Source organism: Melopsittacus undulatus, chromosome 3 (assembly GCF_012275295.1).
Source record: "Melopsittacus undulatus isolate bMelUnd1 chromosome 3, bMelUnd1.mat.Z, whole genome shotgun sequence".
Lineage (NCBI taxonomy): Eukaryota > Metazoa > Chordata > Aves > Psittaciformes > Psittaculidae > Melopsittacus > Melopsittacus undulatus.
The window spans coordinates 40,276,411-40,297,056 of NC_047529.1; the positions used below are offsets into that span (position 1 = coordinate 40,276,411).

General features: G+C 37.6%; 1 protein-coding gene across 1 annotated transcript in view; it reads right to left on the bottom strand.

The window, feature by feature from the left end:
- The window catches only part of EYS (eyes shut homolog), a 776,683-nt gene that overhangs the window by 48,044 nt on the left and 707,993 nt on the right, over window positions 1-20,646 (bottom strand). The window contains exon 40 of the mRNA XM_031052748.2: window positions 2,378-2,550. Within this exon, the coding sequence (XP_030908608.2) occupies window positions 2,378-2,550 (173 nt within the window). The remainder of the gene's footprint in view (window positions 1-2,377; window positions 2,551-20,646) is intronic.

The following is a 20,646-nucleotide window of genomic DNA, read 5'->3' on the forward strand; positions in this document are numbered from 1 at the left end:
ATTTGTGTTCTGTTTCTAACGTAATTTATATCGCTCTACCATTGTAATTAGTCAATCTATCACTATCTTCAAAACACCTCACCAAATGTACGCCTTTGATGCTGCTGGGGCTATCCCTAAAGCTGCAGCCAGACTTCACTGCACTGTGGCTGTTTCTTCCCTGTTTGTTCAGTTTTAGTATATGTGATAAAAAAGGCTTTCTTTTGCAGCTCATTCAAGTTTCAATGCAAAGTTTAGCTAACAGGATTTCTGCCTGTGATCAGTTAATTTCTATTCTAAACTCTTAAGACACAGGTCAACAGAATAAATATTTGTATTTCAATATTTTTTTTGTGCTGTGGGATTATTGACCCTAGATTTATACTCTGTGCTATGAGGCTGGGTGCTCTTCCGCATTTTGTTTGCTTACAGAGATGATCCAGAAAGTTTTCCCTTTCCATTAAAAAAAAAAAATCATTCTTTCTGCGTTTTCAAAGCCTTCAGCTCTAGTCTAATCAAACTAATGATTTTGTGTACTTCCTCTCAATTTAGGCTCTGTTAATTTTTACTCACTCTCAATTTAGAGACAGCTAACTACAAAGAGTTGCAAAGAGCCTCATTGAACTACTACAGGGAAAAAGCGTTAGATGATACTCAGTGCTGACAGATGTAAATTGAGGTAGATTATACAAACAGTCCTAGCCTTACATAGAGAACTGTGGACTCTGAATTTGCCATCAGTATTCAAAGAGAAAGGTGTTAGGAGTTTTAACAAGCAGTTTTATGAAAAACACCAGTGCACTCATAAAAGGAAATAGGCTGGAAGAAATGTTTAAGGAAAGGACATAGAATAAAACAGAAAGATGTCTAACAGCGCTATATATTATCACACCTTCAGTACTGCAGTCAGCTCTGGATCCTCATTTTAAAGAGGGTGCAGTGGCACTGAGAAACAACAAAGAAAGGAAGCCTGGATGACTAAAGATACAGCATGGCTGGTGTCCCAAAAAGTGAATGAATCTACTTGAACTATTCAGAAATTTTTTTTGGGGGGTTATAATAATGATATATATAAAATCAGGAGGGGCATGGAGAAGGTGAACAGGGAAACATTCATAAAACAGGGAACAACTATGAAACATCTGTTCTCACACAGAAGCTTGAGCCATTAATGTCATTAACAATTGGAGCAGTTAAGCAAACAAATGGAAGTACTTCTGCACAAGTTATATACTTAAGCTCTGGAGCTTTTGCCACAGGATGTTGTGTATCAAGTTTATATGGACCAATTAGAGAAGTACTATAGCACAGAGTTCTATACAAAGTACTGTACAAAGCACAAAGGCTATACCAGGTACCAACCCCAGCACAAGAATCCCCAGTGTCTTGTGATACCACAAGTTAAGAAAGATTACCAAGAAAGTATCATGCATGTTTCATACATTTGCCTACACATTCACTACTGGCTATCAATTATCAGTGTTAGGTGAAAACATGGATAAACCAAACATTCATCTGCTAAAAATTTTGGAAATGAAAGTTTTGGAAATTAAATTTTTAAATAAGAGCTACAGATATATGTGATATGAAGAAAAAGACAGATTTCAATCCAATCTGAACATTGCTTAATACTTATTTTGAAAAGCAGTTCATATGCAGTGCTAAATCATCTTGAGACCAATGATTATTTTCTATATGCAGGTTTTTCAATCATTACTTCTTATTACATTTTTAGAGGGAAAAAGAACCTTGGATGCTCACACACAGGAATTTCTGACCTAGAACAATCATTATAATCAATGATTGAAGAACAAAAGCCATTCATTTGATAATATTAGTCAAAATGACCTATTCACTTAGCTTTTTTAATTTCCCTTCATCCTGTATCTTGTTTCGTACCAACGCACGTGGTAAATTTTAACTTGTTCCTCTTTTTGACCTGAGAAATTAATCAAATTTTAGCACCTGCTGGTATTTTTACAATCCAGAAAGTATTATTTATACACTCCTTTAATGTACAAAATTTACAATAATGCTTCCTTAAGTAGAGGAAAATTCAAACTATATGAGAGATTAATTTCTCAGCTCTCAGTCAAATCTCTCAGCTTCTTTTGAGGTAAATTGCTAAAACGTCAGACACTATCTGTTTTTTTTCCTAGCTTGTCTACTCTTAAATTTTTTAAATTTCCTTTCTCTGGTCAACACTTTTATGAAATAACAGGCAGCGAGGGTGCTCAGCTGAGACATTTTTTTGCATGTGACTGGATTTTGGGCTTTGTTTGTAGGTGGGAAGCTGGTCACTTTCAGTGTTTTGCCTTTAGACCATTTGGCTTGTTTATTGTACATTTTCTATGAATGATAGAAACTATCACCTATGCATGAAGAAAATGGTTCTTACCATCACTGCAGAGGATGCCAGATCTTCCGTATGGACAAATGCAAATGGCATCGCGCCTGGACTTTGGAAAACATGTAGCACCGTTTCCACATGGGTTTTCTTCACAAGTCGCAAACTGGCAGAGTTTTCCAGAGTAGAGTTTAGGGCATTCACAAAACCAATTTTCTGCATCACTGAAAGATTTAAATGAAAAGCAAAAAAATATGAATAAGTACCAAAATGCCTTACAAAACCCAGGATGGGTTTTATACTCACAGAAAATCAGTGACATTTGACTTACAGTTAAAATACATTTTTTTTGTTTGGTTGGTTGGTTTTTTGCTTTGTACTTGTCATTAGAGATGCCAAAATGTTTTATGGCATATGGGTGACTTGACTTGAGAGATTCTTTCAGGTTTAATTTTATATTTTGATTCATCTTTCCTTTCCTGGTAAGATATATGGCTTTTAGCATGTATTGTTATTCGTGCTGCTGCTTTCATGAGACAGTTGAAATAAGTGCTACACAAAAACAGCTCTCCTGTTATGGCTTAAAAAAGGAAAGAAAGTGAAAACAAAAATTATAAAGCTACTAACTTACTTTGCAAATGGAAACATCATTTGTATATTCAGCTATTACATATAGCTTGTGACAAGACAGTAGGATGTAAAGACCTGAAATAAAAATACTTACAGTAGTGATTACATTGAAATTGAACCAGAGTAAACAGGAAATATCTCTGCTTTCATATATTTTGTGTTCTCAGTCATAGACAGAATAGTAGAATAGGCAAGGAAAAAACTAAGTCAGAATCAGTCTTGAGAGGTGATAGAAACAAATGTTTAGAAACATGCATATTCTGTTTGTATGAATTACGTGGGTTTTAGTATACAAAGGTAGCACAACAGCAGATATGGTAGGAAAACCAAAATAAGATAGGTAAAGCATGAGTGTAAGACATTTCTACCTATTACTTATTATATAATGAAAATACAATTTCATTAAAGGTCTCATTTGATTTTCCCCTTGTTTTATGACTGAAATTAGATGACAGCTAGGTAGGTCAGTTCATGCCATTACTATACATCCTCAGTATTGAACAGAAACATGTCTGTCTTATACTTGATAAGGTCACATGTGCCTGTGGGTATGAATACAGAAGACGTGATGTGAGCTGTATCAAACCACAGTCTTTGTGTTTGTCCAGATAATAGCATAATTATTAGGATGTTCAGTGATAGAATGCAAAATACATGTGATTTTTTAAAATCTTGATAATGCTTATAATATCCACACAATCAGGTTGGAGAAAATAATCTGGGGCTGAAAGAACCCCTGTATTTTTTTAACAGGGAAATAAGTGAGCCTTGTGACAGCCTTTGTGCATAGCAATTGATGAGTGCATTTCTAAAATGACCACCTGCAGTTCTGGGGAGAGAGGATCTCAGCTGGAGAGTCTACCAGAATGAATCTCATGAATAATGCCTCCAGACACCTTTGCAAAAGAAAATTACTATCAGCTGCAATAATAAATTTCTGTTTGTAGCCTATTCTATTTATAGATCTGCTGCAGACACCAGCAGAGGAATGTAAATGGGGTCTCGGATTGCTTTTGTTTGTGCAGCATCAAGAAGCCTGCTTTCTACGGTTTTAATATCAGCATTACATGGTTCAGCTAATTAAAAAAGAAACAATAAACCAAATTCTTCCTGGAAATCTACATTGATGGTGATGATCACTAAATCATCAAATGTGTTTCTGTTTGTTTATAGAAGAGAAGACAGATCATCCCTGCTGACTGCCAAAATGCATAGACTTTAGTTTTCATCTTTAGAAAAACAATTTTCATGAATACTTCTATTGAGCTGTATATGTCACCATTGGCCATTTCTTTTTATAGCCTTATTTTTTTCTATTGTTGAGAACGTTAAAAATGAAATCTCTCATAATAAATTGTGAGGAGTTTATTGTTATAAAAATAAGCAATGTTTCAACAATTCACTATTCATGCCGTAACACCCTAATAACAAAGACTGATTCCCAATGAGGCAAAGACAACAATTTTTAAAAAGTTCTACAAAATAATACAAAACTTGTAAATATAACAGCTAGCCATAGAGAAAAAGTATCACAGCACAGGAAGTCTCAAATGACTTACTTATTCTCTCTCAAAGCATTCTGTCACTGTACTTATAAAGGACAAGATTTCCCATAATCTGCTGAATTAATCACAGCTGCAAGAAACACATAAATGCTTGAATGGCAGTGGACTTCTCTCTTCCTGAATGTATTTCACTATTTCATGATTCTGCTATCCTTTATAAATGCAAGAAGCAAATGAAAAGGGACAACAAATCAGAACAGTAATATCTTTTGTCTACACTGTACCTATGAATGCTCTAAGACAAAGTTGTTGGATAATTACACACATGAGCTGAAAACAGTGAATAATGCATGAAAGAAACAAGAAAAATATCAGAATTTCTAGGCTTCAAAATTAGAAAAAAATTTGGAATGTTTTTCTGTTATATAACTACACTTGCATTTGAGCTCAGATGTAGAGACATCTGAAAGAGATTTGAAGAAAACCTCCCTGTTATCACCAGTTGAAATGCTTTCATTCGTATTGTGGAGTGGTCTTGAATGTGTGAGCTCAATTTCTTTCAGATGAACCTGCACCAGAAGATTTTCTTACACCTCAAGTACTCCAGCTGCTAGTGGGCATTTAGCCCACAGGGCCAGACCTGGTCCAGTGTGAGTTAAAGCTCCCTGAAACATGAATAATGGGGATACTGGGTCCTTAGCACTAATTGATATGTCCTCTAAATCTATTCCTATCGAACTACATTATCTAGTAATGTGGAAACGTATTTATATGCCACCAAAAGAAAATCAGGTAGCCATGGTGTAGGTCATATACCAAAAAAGACTCCAGATTTTTAACTGCAATATTGAAGAACTCCAGACATAGACAGAGAAAAAAACCTAACCATCCAGAATCATATGAAGGAAGAATGATACAAACAGTGTGAGAAAATGGGAGAAGAGACAGAAATAGTGAAGAAAAGACAAGAACAATACTCCTACAGCACCATTACTTCATATCACCGGACATAATATATAAAGAAAAAGGTGCAGGGAAGATGAACTGTCCTCTGAACAACTCTGAAATGGTGAGAGACACATTTCTCTTCATTACCATTACCCATGTTAAAATATTCCTTTGATCTTCAGTCTAGACATTAGCTTGGAAAGAAAATAATCAAGAAGACTTTGCACGGTACAACATGATACTGGTAATTCCATCAGATCCTTCTCCTTGAATCAGTATGACATCAGTGACCTGATTTAATGAAATCAAAATGTTGTGTAAGATTGACAGCTTTGGGATTTTGATTAATTCCTGTTTTCAAATATTGCATAATAAGGGGAGACTGGATTGTAACACGTTAATAATACAGTCACAGCTGTATATAATCACAGTTTTTTGCTTTTAAATTAATTCTGTTTTTGAAAGAAAAGATTATAATGCCTCTGTGCAATGTGCCACAGGCATATTTTGCACTCTGGTGATATAGTGCTGAGATTTTCCAAAGCAGGCTATAATTTTCTATATGCTTGCGTTTTTTTTCCATCTCTGAAGTGGAAGCACTATATTCTGCCATTCCCAGGGAAAACATTGTACATGCCATTGTTATAGTCACATATGAGAGGGCTTCCCTGAAAGGCAACCCTCTCCACACCCTTTAATCATGACAGTACTAAGCTGACAATGTAAGAAACTATGTGCTGGCATGGGTTCAATATTTAACTACACAAGTTCTTTTAGTGCTCTCACTATATTGTATGGGACCGTTATGGAAGTTGGAGGAAAGAGCTTCCCAAGCTTCTTCAGTTAATAAATAGTAGGTACAATTCAGTTAATTTTACAGTTGTTACTAATATTTATTACTAGTGCCACTTTGTTTTAAATAACTAGAAACTGAAAGGAGCATCACAATTTGTCACTTTAAAGTTTAAGTTGAATTATACTTCATGCAAAGGTTCATTTAACTCCTTATAGAAAAATAACAGGATAATGTAAAGGGGATTAGGATCTTCCTTTGAAAGCTTTGTGTAATAGCCAAATCCACAGAAACTCATTGCAGCCAGAAGGATAACCTTATCTCAGCAATAATCTTTAAAATATTAAAGGACAATATATAAAGGAAGCATTTCTTCCTTGTGCACAGCAGGTGTTTTTCTGCTATATAATACATCTGCCAATCTTTCCTTGTGTTATACAGCACCTGAAAATCATTTCAGCTTTCCTGCTGCTTTAGTACTTTCAACCAGGTTTCCTCAATTACAGTATCTTCTCTAGATCTGAGAGCTTTTGTTAGCTTTACTGTTTACAATCCTTTTTTTCCCAATCAGGAATTATTATTCTGAAAGCTCCAGTTATTCACTCTATTTTTTTATTTTTTTTTTACTGAAAGAACTTATGTACTGGGTTTGTGTGGCCAGGTTTTGGTAGGGGGAGAGAAGGGTGGGGTAACTACAGGGGTGACTTTTGTGAAAAGCTGCTGGAAGCTTCCCCAGTGTCTTGACAGAGCCAATGCCAGTGGGCTCCAAGATGGGCCCACTGCCAGCCAAGACTGAGCCCATCAGTGATGGTGGTGGTGCCTCTGGGATAACACGTTTAAGAAGGGGAGTAAGCTATTGTGCAGGAGAAACTGCAGCCAGAGAGAGGAGTGAGAGTATGTGTCAGAAACAGCTCTGCAGACAGCAAGGTCAGAGCAGAAGGAGGGCAGGAGGTGCTCCAGGTGCCAGAGCAGAGATTCCCCTGCAGTTGGTGGTGTAGCCCATGTTGAGGCAGCTGTGCCCCTGCAGCCTATGGATGTTGATGGTGGAGCAGATCTCCACCTGCAGCCCAGGAAGGACCCCACACCAGAGTAAGGAGATGCCTGCAGGAAGCTCTGATTCTGTGGGAAGCCTGTGCTGGATCAGGCTCCTGACAGGACCTGTGGCCCCACGGAGAGAGGAGACCAAGTTGGATCAGGTTTGCTGCAGGACTCATGACCCCACAGGGGACCCACACTAGAGCAGTCTGTAAAGAACTGCAGCCCATGGGAAAGACTCACATTAGAAGTTCATGGAGAACTCCCATGGGAGGGACACTACATGGGAGCAGGGGAAGAAGCAACAGAGACAAAGTGTGATGAACTGACTTCATGACACATTCCCTGTCCCCCTGAGATGCTGGAGGGGAGGAGGTTCAGAAAATCAGGAATAAAGTTGAGGCAGGAAGAAGGGAGGTGTGGGGGAAGGTGTTTGTAAGAGTTAGTTTTTTAGTTTCTCTTTACCCTACTCTGATTTGATTGGTAATAAATTAATTTCCCCAAGTCAAGTTTTTTTTGCCCATGACGGTAACTGGTGAGTGATCTTTCCTTGTCCTTATCTCAACCCACAAGCCTTTCATTATATTTTCACTCCCTTGTCCAGCTGAGGAAGGGAGTGATAGAGCAGGTTTGGTGAGCACCTGGTGTTGAGTCAGGGTCAACCCACCACAGCTTTCTGAACTGATTCTCTTTATTCAAACTACCACTGACAGGCTCTTTTAAAACCAAGCCTAAATCACTTGTGAACTATATCAGTTTTGAAAACTCCTAGGGAAAATATTTCCAGATTGGTTGAGTGCACTCATAGAGAAATGTTTTTGCTTTAAATTTTTCCTTGGGGCAGGCTTATACTCAGAGTTGTACTGGTTCTACCATTTAAAAGGTATTTTCAAATTCTTTGATCCAGATTAAAAGTATGGGAGTGGGAAGGTTCCAATTCCACTTCACAAAGGACAACAGAAGAGAGAAAAATTTTCCAATATGCTGCTTGCATGCTGCCAACATGCAAGAAATAGACCATTGTGTACAAAACAGTTCAGCTCAAACAGAAAATTAATTTTTAGGACCTTAAAATATGTCATTATTTTCAGGAATTTAGGATTTTATTATTCTATGATTATTTTATTTAGGAATGTACACCATCAAATGTCTAAGAATGATCAAGAAGCATCTCCTGGAGTTTTTGTAAACCCTATTTAACATCTATTTTCCACTCAGATGGTGAATACACAGGTGATTCCCTATCACAATGGATACACACCCATTAAAAATTATGATGCTTAAAAAATCCTGTCCTCTCATGTGACAATTATGACCATTCCTGACACACAAGCGGATATACCAGTGTGGGGTATCAAGCACTTCTGGACACATAGCACTTAAAGGTTCACAGTTAAAGATCCCTCAGGAAAAAGTACAGCAAGCAGTGGTTGGTTAGAACAATTTATGTGGGCAGAAATCCATTCCCTGGCCACATCTAGGAACAGAAATAATGATCAGTCAGGCTGGGTCCACATCAAGGGCTGCAGTTAACACTATTACTACTCCTTTCCCCAATATCCTCAATCTTTCCAGTTAATCTACATTTTCTCTTTCCTTCTGTTGTATGGGGCAAATAGAAAATAAATAGTATCATCTGCTAAAATGTATTTATAAAAAAGAAATTAAAAAGATTGAAAAGTTGAAAGGCTATGATTTTAATAATAAAAAATTAGCACTGTATGAAATGTGGTTGGGGAAATACATAGACATTTAAACAGTGTAAAGTAGAAGCCAGATCTCCATCTCTCACTGAAATCACATGCTGCCTAACTTCAGTTTGTCTTTTAAAAATCTCTCATAATCCCTTATAACAGAAAGTTTCCAGTTGCTCCCAGCAGTCCCTAGAGCTCTGAACAGTCTTTTCTCCAATATATCTACTATTTGCAGTGGGACTCATAAGCACCATTTTCAAGGTAGTGACACTGAACATGGGTGTGCAGCATATTGCTTGTTGCACTGTTCTCATTAAACATGCATTGTATGCTGTTACTCATTTCTGTTTGAATTTTAAAACTATCTTTTAGTACAACATCATTCATTACTTCAATATTAGATCAACTGATAGGTTGCAGAACCATGTAATTTTTAAATCTTGTAAATTACTAAGTCTTGTCATAGTGAACTGCAGTTTGCTACACTGATCATGAGGAGCTTGCACTCAAGTGGTCAGATAAGCCAGGTAGTCTGGTTTATTTGTAGCAAAAGGTAAACTATTATCTTGAAAAAGTAAATTACATGAGAATTTATGTTAGAGGAAACCCATTGCATCACAACATCATTAGTATTACTGTCTTTTGCTTCCAGACTTCCTTCAAAGGAACAAGTCAGTTGCTCATCCTTGACATCATGATGCCGATTCATTTTGTTATATTTATGTAGAAGAATACCGTGAAGTGACTCTGTCAGTCTGGCTCTACAGGCTCAGTCTGGCTCTACAGGCTATCTTATCTTGAAAGCTTCAGGGGAATGGAAATAAGCTGCTCTTTTAAAGAAGACACTTGAATTTGCAAACTAAAATAATCCAAATTCATACTGGAAAATACAGGTGTAATCATTTACATTTAAGCATATCACTGTTTAGAGTACTATCTATGAGATAAGGGCTTTAACAAATCTTTAACTGATACAAAATATAGCTGATTATAAACATTTATTAATTTTTCAACAGTACTATTTAAAATATAAAATCAATGATTATATGATGAGAAAATCCTTTTAAAATCTTACTTTCCATTTGTATTTACACTACCACTTATTTTTAAAGATGTCAAGGGGATGAATAACAACTGTTTTAAAATACATTACTATTAATAATCTTTTAATTTGTTAAACAGCAATAAAATTCATATCACAGTGATATTTGTGAGAAGGGCACCTCTGGCAGAGGTTTTTGCTAAGGCAACTGAAATGGAATATCTTCACTGGGATTGAATCTGCTTTGTGATTGTAAAGAAAGCCGAGTATGAGCAGTTTTGTTGCAGATGCTGATTTCAGTCTCCAAGATTTTACTGAGCACAACATTTTTTTTCTGGCAGAAATTTCTGTAACTCAGATGGCTACTCTTAAATATATTTTCTGTGCGATATAATTCTGTCTTTTAGTATAATTTAAAATAGTGTTTATGTTTAAGGTATCATTTGCGTATTTTCTGTGTTCCAGCAATTAGATTTATGCTTGTCTAGAAATTGCAGTGCTGGAAGAATGGAGTGATTCATTGCTAGGGTGTTTCTATGGTAAGATTTTCCACTACTGTAAATGTTCAGCTCCACAGGTGGCAGCTGTGGCAGCATCACTTGTGCAGACAGAATACCATGCAGTTTCTGATGGTTTAAGGAAGGCTATTTTTTTAATTGCTAAAAGAAGTCCTATACAGCATGATACTTATATGTGGTAATAATTACAGTTTCTATTAAAGACTAACTCATGCACAGTGAGAGTCTCTGTAATAAACACTAAAAATAGAAAAAAAAGAAGATATTATAGACTGACTTAGCAAACAAAGAAATCTGAAGCTGTACAAGTCATAAGCAGAAGACATAAAAAGTGGCTGACATGATTTTAAAAGGTCTATAATACATAAACTGTCAGATTTTGTTATATTTGTCCATTTTGTCTAAGGGTGACCTTTAGCTCCAAAATAGAGGAGTTATGCTCCAAACAGACAAACTAATCTAGTTTACACAGAACTCCATAAATCTCAAATTTTAGGTAAGACAAGAAAATACATAGCTTTTGTGGAGACCCTTTAGCACTCTATTTGTTATTTATCAAATATCTGTTTGTATACATAGCTAAGCTGTGATGCTGACATGACACAATGAGATGCAAGGAGCACTAGCACTATGAATTCATCTAAGAGCCACCAGCATAACTCATGGAGGAGCATGAACTGTATATTAATCACTCCTTCTTCATATGTCACCACCTGCCAGGGGATGGTCAGTAATATGCCCTCTTGTTCTTAAACAGTTGCCTGAAATAGTATTAAGTCCTGTTTTATAAAGGTTAAGTATCCTGGAGGAAAGGCATTGTCCTCTTACTAGCCAAGCTATTAAAGCCTCATCCCCCATTCATCACCTTTTCAACGAATACATTGCTGTGCAGTCACTGTGCTCCCCTGCCTGCCAGGGAACGCAACCTCTGGAGAGCACAAACCTCAGCATGTTCCTACCACCTGTCAGATTGCAACAGCAGAGTTTTTCTAAATGCACGCGAGAGACCCGGTAAAAAAGCCCCAAAACGCACTTTATTGCAGAAAATATGATGACAAAGAAAAAATTCCTTCACACTTTCCCAGAAGAAATTAGAGCAGTGTTCACAGTGGCTCACAGTATTTGCAGCTGTACTCTGTCTGATCTATGAATGAAAACTAGTGATCTCCCTCTAAAGGAGTTGTGGCTGATGGGGCAGTGTCATGCACTCTTTCTTTTCTGAAACATGAAGAAGAGCTGGTGATCTAGTCATTTTTGACATGTCTTATTAACTCATGGGAGAAACTCAGAACCCTTTCTTCCTCCAGGCAGACAAAACCATACTCCCTTTTAGCTTATGTGACATGCATTCTTGAAATGGAAACTCTGTTTCTAAGACCTGTCCTGTGGCCAAGACACATTGACACCAAGCTATGCCTCCTCACCTGAAACAGTACAGGGTAGCAGAGGCACATGCCATTTTTATCTTTTACTGCTCTGGTGTTTCAAAAATGAACAATTTTGAAAATGTGTGATGTCAAAGAGAAAAGGGGTGTGAAGTGGAAAGCCTAGTTATTGCACTCCATCACATTCAGCACCAAGAGAAAAGATCTTTTATTCCCCAAAACTGCAGAATGGTTGATGTTGAAAGGAACCACTAAGGGTCACCTAGTCCAATCTCCCTGCTCAAGCAGGACCACCTAGAACACGTTGCTCAGGATTGTTTCCAGAAGGCTCTTGAGTATCTCCAGGGACGTCACAACTCTGGGCAACCTTTTCCAGTGCTCACCCTCCAGTAAGGGAGTTCTTCCTCAAATTCAGGCAGAACTTCCTGTGTATTAGTTTATGCCTGTTGCTTCTTGTCCTATCATCTGACACTGCTGAGAAAAGTCTGGCTTCATCCTCTCGACACTCTCCCTTCAGATACTTGAATCCATTGAACTTATCCCCCATCAACCATCTCTTCCCTAGGCTGAACAGGCTCCACATATGAGGAAAAGGTCTGATGATCCAGACCCTTAATTGCTCTAGTAGCACTTTGTTGGACTTCCTCTAGGAGCTCCATGTCTCTCTTGTACTGGGGAGCCCGGAACTGAGCACAGTACTGCAGGTGAGGCCTCACCAGGGCTGAGTAGAGAGGAAGTACTACCTCACTTGACCTTCTGGTGGTGGTCTTCCTGATCCACCTCAGGGTACCATTGGCCACAAGGGCATAATGCTGGCTCATGGTCAATTTACCGTCCACCAGGACTCCCAGGTCCTTCCCTGCAGAGCTATTTTCCAGGAGGTCAGCCCCAGCCTGTGCTGGTGCATGGGGTTATTTGTCCCCTGTGCAGGACCCTGCATTTGCCCTTGAACTTCAAGATGTTCCACCATGCCCATCTCTCCAGCCTGTCTACATCCTTCTGAATGACAGCACAGCACTCCTGGGTATCAGCCACTCCTCCCAGGTTTGTATCATCAGCAAACTCCCTACAAAAATGGTTAATTAAAAATGCGTATATTTTAAAGCTAACTTTTCCATTGTTATCCTATTATTACCATGATGACATTTCTAATACTGCAAACATTTCACACTGATGAGATGGTCTGCCTTGTGACAGACATTAGAAAAACCATCAGTTTAATTTTTCTACTGAGTTGAATTTTATGCAGGGTTTGAAACACATTGTTTTTTTTTTTTTGACAGGAACTAGCTTTGCCAGAGAATAGCTAGGTGCCTCATGCATTCAGTTTAGGTCAAAATTTGTACTTCATCTATTCTTTGTCTCTCATGGCCACCAAAGAAGCCAGTTGCTGCTGAATGGACAGAGTGAGGACATTCTCCCTCTAAAATCTAAAGAAGATATAAGGCAGATTGATATGGACATTATTTATGATTTTATACATTGACCTATTACTGAAATGTAACCTACTAGATACTTCATAGTTCATTACTGTTGCAACAGATCAGTGTTTTCTCTGCTTCTTATTCTGAGTAACCTTGCAGTGGGGCAGGATGTTAGAAAGAGACACAGTCAGGACAGCTGACCTGAACTGGCCAAGGAGAAATCTCATACCATATGAACAGTGCTCAGCAATGGAAAATGAAAGGTTCTTTCCAAAGGATCTGTTGCTTGGAGACTGACTGGGCATTGGTCTGCTGAGGGTAAATGATCTCTTTTGCATCATTTGGATTTTTTTCTTCATTTTCCTTCACTTACTAAACTGTCTTTATCTCAACTCACCAGTTGTCCTGCTTTTGCCCTTTCAATTGCTCCACATTTTGCTGGAGGAGAGTGAGTGAGCAACTGGCAGGGGCTTATCTGTTGGCCAGGGTCAATCCATCCCACTGAGTAACTGACAAATTCCAAACTGGCCTGGGAGCTATGATACTGCAATATAGTCACTCTGGAGGAGTTTGCATTTCATGTGCTATTCAAGGACAAATGATGTGACCCAAGGACTGGAAAATATGGAATTTGCAAGGGACATCAACTTCGCGCAATTCTTCTGCATTTTGATAAAAACAAACATTTGTCAGAGTGGGTTCACTAGCAGGTCAGGATTTATGTGACAACCAGGCTGCCACACATTTAATCAAGAAACAGAGAGCAGAAATACTGCATATCCTTAAAGGCTTTAATTCTTCATTTTTTGACTTTGTTCCTCCTGGTCCACAGATCACAGTGGACGCCTTGTCTGGGTTCTGCGATGGCAAATACAAAAAATCCACTTCCCTGGAGTCGGTACAAATCCCAGTCATATGCCCACAGAGCTATGAATAAGTCCTTGGGGTTGACACTAAGTGGGGCTGAGCAACACACAGAAATATGCAGAGACACTTTGATCTGGCGCAGTGCAGAAAAAAAAAGACTGCAGGGGCAGTGGGCTGTATGCTATCAAGGGAATCAACTTAGATGGTTAACATGTATCATTCTAAAGCCCTTTAGCAACTCTTAACTTTGATTAACTTTGGTAATTTTCTCAGAATTAATTGTGAGCGTTCTTGTACTAAGAAACACTGGAGGGTGAGACCCCATAGGATGGACCAAAGCACACCAGGGATTTGATTCTGTGGGGCATTTTGCAATACTTGTAGATACTAGCTTTGAGGAGAAGGCAATGTTTCTTCACATGCTCTTTGTAAGAATACTTCAGAGAATTCAGAGCTAGAAAGTTGCTTCTGCTGTTGGCAAAAGATGATCAGGAAGAGTTCTGGACATGCTGATCTATACTGGATGCTAGGTTGGGACCAACAGCATCCAAAAGCAATTCAGTATTGTCCCAAGATTTTTAAGTGGGCAAAACTAGAAAATTACAGTCACTTTTAGGGAGAAATATACAGGAATGCTATACCTGGTACAATTATATAACAAGAGAGGAATGTGAGAACAGTTACTCATGTCAGACCAATGTAAGTTTTTACCATTATTCTATCTATGACAACAGACAAAGCTGTAATCTCACAAAAGGGGATAGCTATAAATCATGACCTGCAGCAAAGAATGTCTTGAATCAGATATGTTTCACAGTCCCTAATAGATACTTTTATCCATGAACCTCTCTGATTCCTTTCTAAACCTATGTCAACTTTGAACATCTACATTGTGTGGTGCAGTTCCACTAAGCATGTACCCCTGCTCTGTTTGAATTTCTTTTTTTTTTATGTGATGTACACAAGTTCTCATAAAGAAGAACAAGTATTGTCTATTTGCTTTCTCATGTCTCTCCTGATGTAGACATCTTTCATAACACTCTTCAAACATTTTTCTTTTCTGCACTAGGAAATGTCAAGCTAATCTGTTGAATTAATGGATTCCATTTCTTCAATCACCCTTCTCACCTTTTTCCCTTTCACATCACCACTCTCCTTTTGGAGAGGAGAGAATAAAATGACAAAGTAATGCATGGTAATAGAGACATATTAATTCATATCTGTGCTTTCATGATGCTTCCACCCTCCCTTCCTAAGGATTTACTCTTTGCTTTCTTAATTGCTACTGAACACAGAGTTGGTGTATTTAATAGATTATTCAGAAAGCACTGCAGAGAATAATAGAACCTATAAACTTACAAAACCTTTCCTGAGAGGTAGTTTATGATTCAGAGCCAACCCTTCCATTTGAAAAGTTAAGATCTTCTCCTCTTTTAATGTGTTTTGCTTCTCAGTATATTGACTTTCTTTATATTGAATTGCTATCCACATTTATTTTTCACTCAGTCACTCAGTATTATAACTCTCATACAATTCTTCACAGTTGGCTTAGATGGCTACAGATCAGCCTTTAGAGGTAAAGGATAAGGTAATGAGAACAAAATGTTATAGTGGACCTTGAGCAGTCAAGAACCAATTTGCAGCTGAGAATATTGTAAGGATGGCTTACTTATCATGAGCTTTGGGAAAGACAGCAAAACCTCTGTATCTACTGAACCAAATGCCCTAACTATTTACCCTAAGTGGAATAAAGCTTTTTTTAATATTTCAAATTCTAGAATATGAGGGAGAACAGGTAAACAATATCAATGCACCAGATACATGCTTAATGCGTAGTTAAAAGATGTGTCTGATATACTGCAGTTACAACTTTCCCTGTTATTTCAGGTCACCTTTTGTATCTGTATTTCAGTTAATGTTTAAAAGTGATTCCACAATCATTAAAATGCATATCTAGTTAAAAATAATGAATTAAAGAAAATTAAGAAAAGCCACTTTCTTTATGGCAAAAACAATGAAAATGACATCTTGCTTATTATGTCACACCCTGTTGACTTTAATCCATTAAAATGCCAGTTTTAGAAAGCTGATAATTGTATTATAAGATGCTCTGAAGTAAAATAATATTCAGTCTGTTTCTAAATGTGTTTCCATTAAAAGCAGATTAAGGCGATTTATCTCAAAGGCCTGTTGTGCAGAGATGCTAAGATTACAAACACATCCTAATTGTGAAGAGCCATCAGCCTTTTCTGGAATATAAAGGAAAGTGATGCTAAGAAAACATGACATTCACCTGGAATTTTGTAAATTTATATTTTCATCTATCGTATCAATTTTTCTAGAAATCAGCTAATAGAGCTACTGAGACAGAGAGAATTAATAAAACCTAAAGTAGACTTTCTGCTGTTTAGTCTCCCAATGTCAGCAGCAATACATTTAGTTTATGAATGTCCTGAAGGCACAAGCGTCTCCTGCTCTAAAGACTGTGATATGTCTTATTTCTCAGGAAGAGTGAAGTTGCCACTGGAAATTACATTTAAATCCAGTGAATTTCTAGAAAGCAAAGAATCAAAACCATCAAAATACAGATGGGAGCCAGTCATCTGCATTTTGAGTAAATGCTTCTCATGATCCAAGGCTCATTACTGTTCAGTTTCTGAATAGTCCTGCTTCATTTATGCAGAAGATATGGTAGGACTGGAATGTGCTAAGAGCTGTGGTACAGGGAAAATCCTTGCTTTTCCACTGTCCTGGTTTGAGCAGTAGCAGTCATTATTTCTCCTTCTTGGTAGCTGGTGCAGTGCTGTGTTTTGACTTTCAGTCTGGGAACAGTTGCTGATAGCAAGTATGTTTTGAGTTACTGCTCAAATGTTTGGTTTGTCCAAGGCCTTTTTCTGAGCTCATGCTCTGCCAGGGAGGAGGGGAGGCCGGGAGGAAGGAGAGACAGGACACCTGATCCAGGCTAGCCAAAGAGGTATTCCATACCATAGCACGTCATACCCTGGATTTAACTCGGAGAGACCCGGACAGCCTGGAGCTCTGGGGGGATGGAGGAGGTATCGGTCGGTGCTTGGTCAGGCAGGGTGGGGTGAGTTATGGGTCAGTGGCTGGTGAGGTGTTGTATTCTCTTCACTTGTTATTTACTTTATCATTATTATTTGTAGTAGTAGTGATTTATGTTATACCTTAGCTATTAAACTGTTCTTATCTCAACCCGTGGGGGCTACATTCTTTGGGTTCTCCTTCCTAACTCTCTGGGAGTCGGGGGAGCAAGGGGGGAGAGTGAGTGAACGAGCTGTGTGGACTTGGTTTTAAACCACAACATCCACATATTTTCAGACCTTGGTCAAATCTTTTTGATGTTTTCAATGAAGACCATACTTAAGAGACTACAGCATAGCACCTACAAAGCAGCCTGATAAGATCCTTCTGTTAGTGCAACCAACTTGAGTTAAAAAGGTCAATATACATGAGTTTTTGGTAATCAAGGAATTTAAGTTAGATGAAAGACTCAACTTTGAACTGGAATTATTTTTCACCTAAGGGAAAACAAGGCTTTTTTCTATGCTAAGGTTCCTGACCTGTAAAATCAGTATCATTTTAGTTTTCTGGATGTGCTATAATGTTCAATGATCATAATGAAGCACTGGAAATATGACCCAGATAACTCCTTAATGCATATTTAAAACAAATTCTGTTATAACAATTTATGCTGTCTGCTCACAGACTCATCTAACACCAGTGATTCAATAGAATGGATTAATATTTCTACTTCCATTTAGCAATATTTACCCCTTGGCCCTAATTTCAGTGTGTTAGTGTACTGGCTAGAAAGAAACATTATCTTATTGTCTTACAAAATGGAAAGGTTTTCATTTGGAGAGTAAAGATGAAAATTGCTGAATGCAAAATTACCTATTTTTTTCTGAATTTAGGAAATTACTATAATTATTTTTGTATTTTTATTTGAAGTCATACTTATAAATACAAGGTTGCAGAAGCAAAATCAGTAATATCGCAGCATTTCTAATGTTTTGTATGGTAAAATTACTGAAGATACTTACATGCAAATGGATGTGTGACTTCCTTTGGATTAGCCTGCTAAAAATGGCTGTAGTGCTAGCCAGACTACTCAAATATCACTGATGTAATAAAGGCTTCAGGATACTTTCTACAAGCGTGCCTGAGCCCTTCAGCAGGGGGCTTAACCCTTTCATGGAAAACTTTTCTGAAAACTATATTCCCTTCACTGAAGTTCCTACATAAGCTATCTATCTTTGATGAGTCTACTTGTGTTCCACCATCTCTGTTGTTTTAGAATAAATATACTTTTTTTCCTAAAAGAATAAGAACTGGAGTTATTAGTATTTAAAAAAAAATAAGCCTATATAGAACAATGTTTTTCTGTTTACAACCAGAAGAAACCCCCAATAGTCTGTGACTTAGAACTCCAAGCCATTGCTGATATTTCAAACAGATCAGAAGGGCCAAAGTGACTATAACTAGTAGGCAAATATAATTATCATAAGCAGACATGTAAACTTCTCAAAAACCCAAGCATATAAACCTAGGACTGTACATGATGATATACTGGATGTAACACCACAGGAAAAGTGTCCTGCCACCTTTTTGAATAGCTCAGTCATTTAAAATAATAAAATAAATGCAGCTGTGCAAAAAACCACCATAAGTCCTGAACACAGATAATAGCCAAACATCTATAAAAATAATCTGCAAATAAATACTGACACTCAGTAAGTGGAAGAATAAAACTCACCCTCTGAATGAATACTGGAGCTCATCTTTGAAAAGTTATAGTGGGGAAATTGAATGTAAAAATGTCACTGGAAGCAATTGGCTTAACAAATCTGTTTTCAAACTTTCAAAACTGAAATTTAAATAGATCTGAAAGACTCTAAATCAAATAAAATCACTCCAGTGGCTTCTATTTACTTTACTCCAGGTTCTCCAGTAAGTAGATGAAGACTATTGGCACCATATGCATTTAATCCCTTTTGAGAAAACTGTCAGCTATTATGCATCATAACAGAAAAACAGCCTTGTAATAGGCTTTTAACATTGTTACATATATTCTTTTATGCTTTTATGCCTTTGTTTTCTTTCTCTCTTTTTTACTGTATCTAACATTCTGCCACCCTCCCATCTGAATGTGTCAATGAAAGTGTCTTAACATTATATGTTAATCATCCAGGCAGTGTCTTGTGGAACCATTAAGGATGGGGTCCTACTATAACAGGTGTATAACACAGAGAAAGAGTCAGATCTGGCAGTGTAATGTTTGAAGACTTTGGTAATGGATATGTTCCTGCAGTTACTCAAATACTGTGGAGATGACAATGTTATAAACAGAAAGCCTAAAGACGTCAATAGATTGCTAGCTCCTACAGCTACTGTGCTCCTTTCTCTGAAGGCTGGAAGCTGTGGATGCTCCATCCCTGGCAGTGTTCAAGGACAGGATGGACAGAGCCTTGGGTGGCATGGTTTAGTGTGAGGTGTCCCTGCTCACGGCAGGGGGATTGGAACTATGTGACCATAAGGTCCCTTCTAACCCTAACTATTCTATGATACTATGAAAGATGAGGGGGCTCATATCTCACTTCTGCCCCACTCCTCAGATCTATCTGTAAGCAGAAGTGACAAACCTCCACACATTCCTTAATACAGTTCATACTGGTGAGCATTTTTGCTATGTATGCAAGGGTTTCTCCATGTCCCAAAAGCCCGAGAAAAAGATTTGCACCACTAGACCACTGTTTATAAGATCATTTCATTACGCTTAAATGCTTGAAAACTTAAACAACATTGTAGTAATTTCATTGTAGGTACAATTGGGGAATGAACCATTTTAGCAAATTAAAGTCTGCCCCGCGTGTTACAAATGTTTGTGCATTTGCAATTTGTTATCAGAATGTAACTGTCTCCTTCTAGCTTTGGTATCCACAGCAGTAAGCTTAAGCACTATTGAGAGTTACAACCAAGAGGCTTCATCAGTCAGGTTTCAGGATTGCTTCATGACAGTTTGCAATGTTTATGATTCTGGCAACTGTCTGTAATGTAAACTCTGTGGTCATCTGGATAAAATAATGCTCTTAAAATAATATGATAAATCAAAACTACTATATAGAATTTATTACATATATTATAATGCCCTTGGTTTAGCATTATCTTAATGTACTCTGCTGCAATAAGGCTCTGTACATTTGCAGTAATATGCTGCAATTTTATACTGTTACATAAAAGCCTTATTGAAATAATACTGCACAGCATTTTTATGCATTTCTTTAAATAGCAGAGACATAATGTAACCTAAAAATCATAGGCTATTTAATAATGCATGAGATGTTAAAATTATGCCTCTTTTGTATTGTAAATTGTTCTTTTTTTCTACATCTTAGTGTCTCGATGTGCTCTTCAGCACTCTGCCTACTTCACCCTCCTTCACTGATCTCAATGCAAAG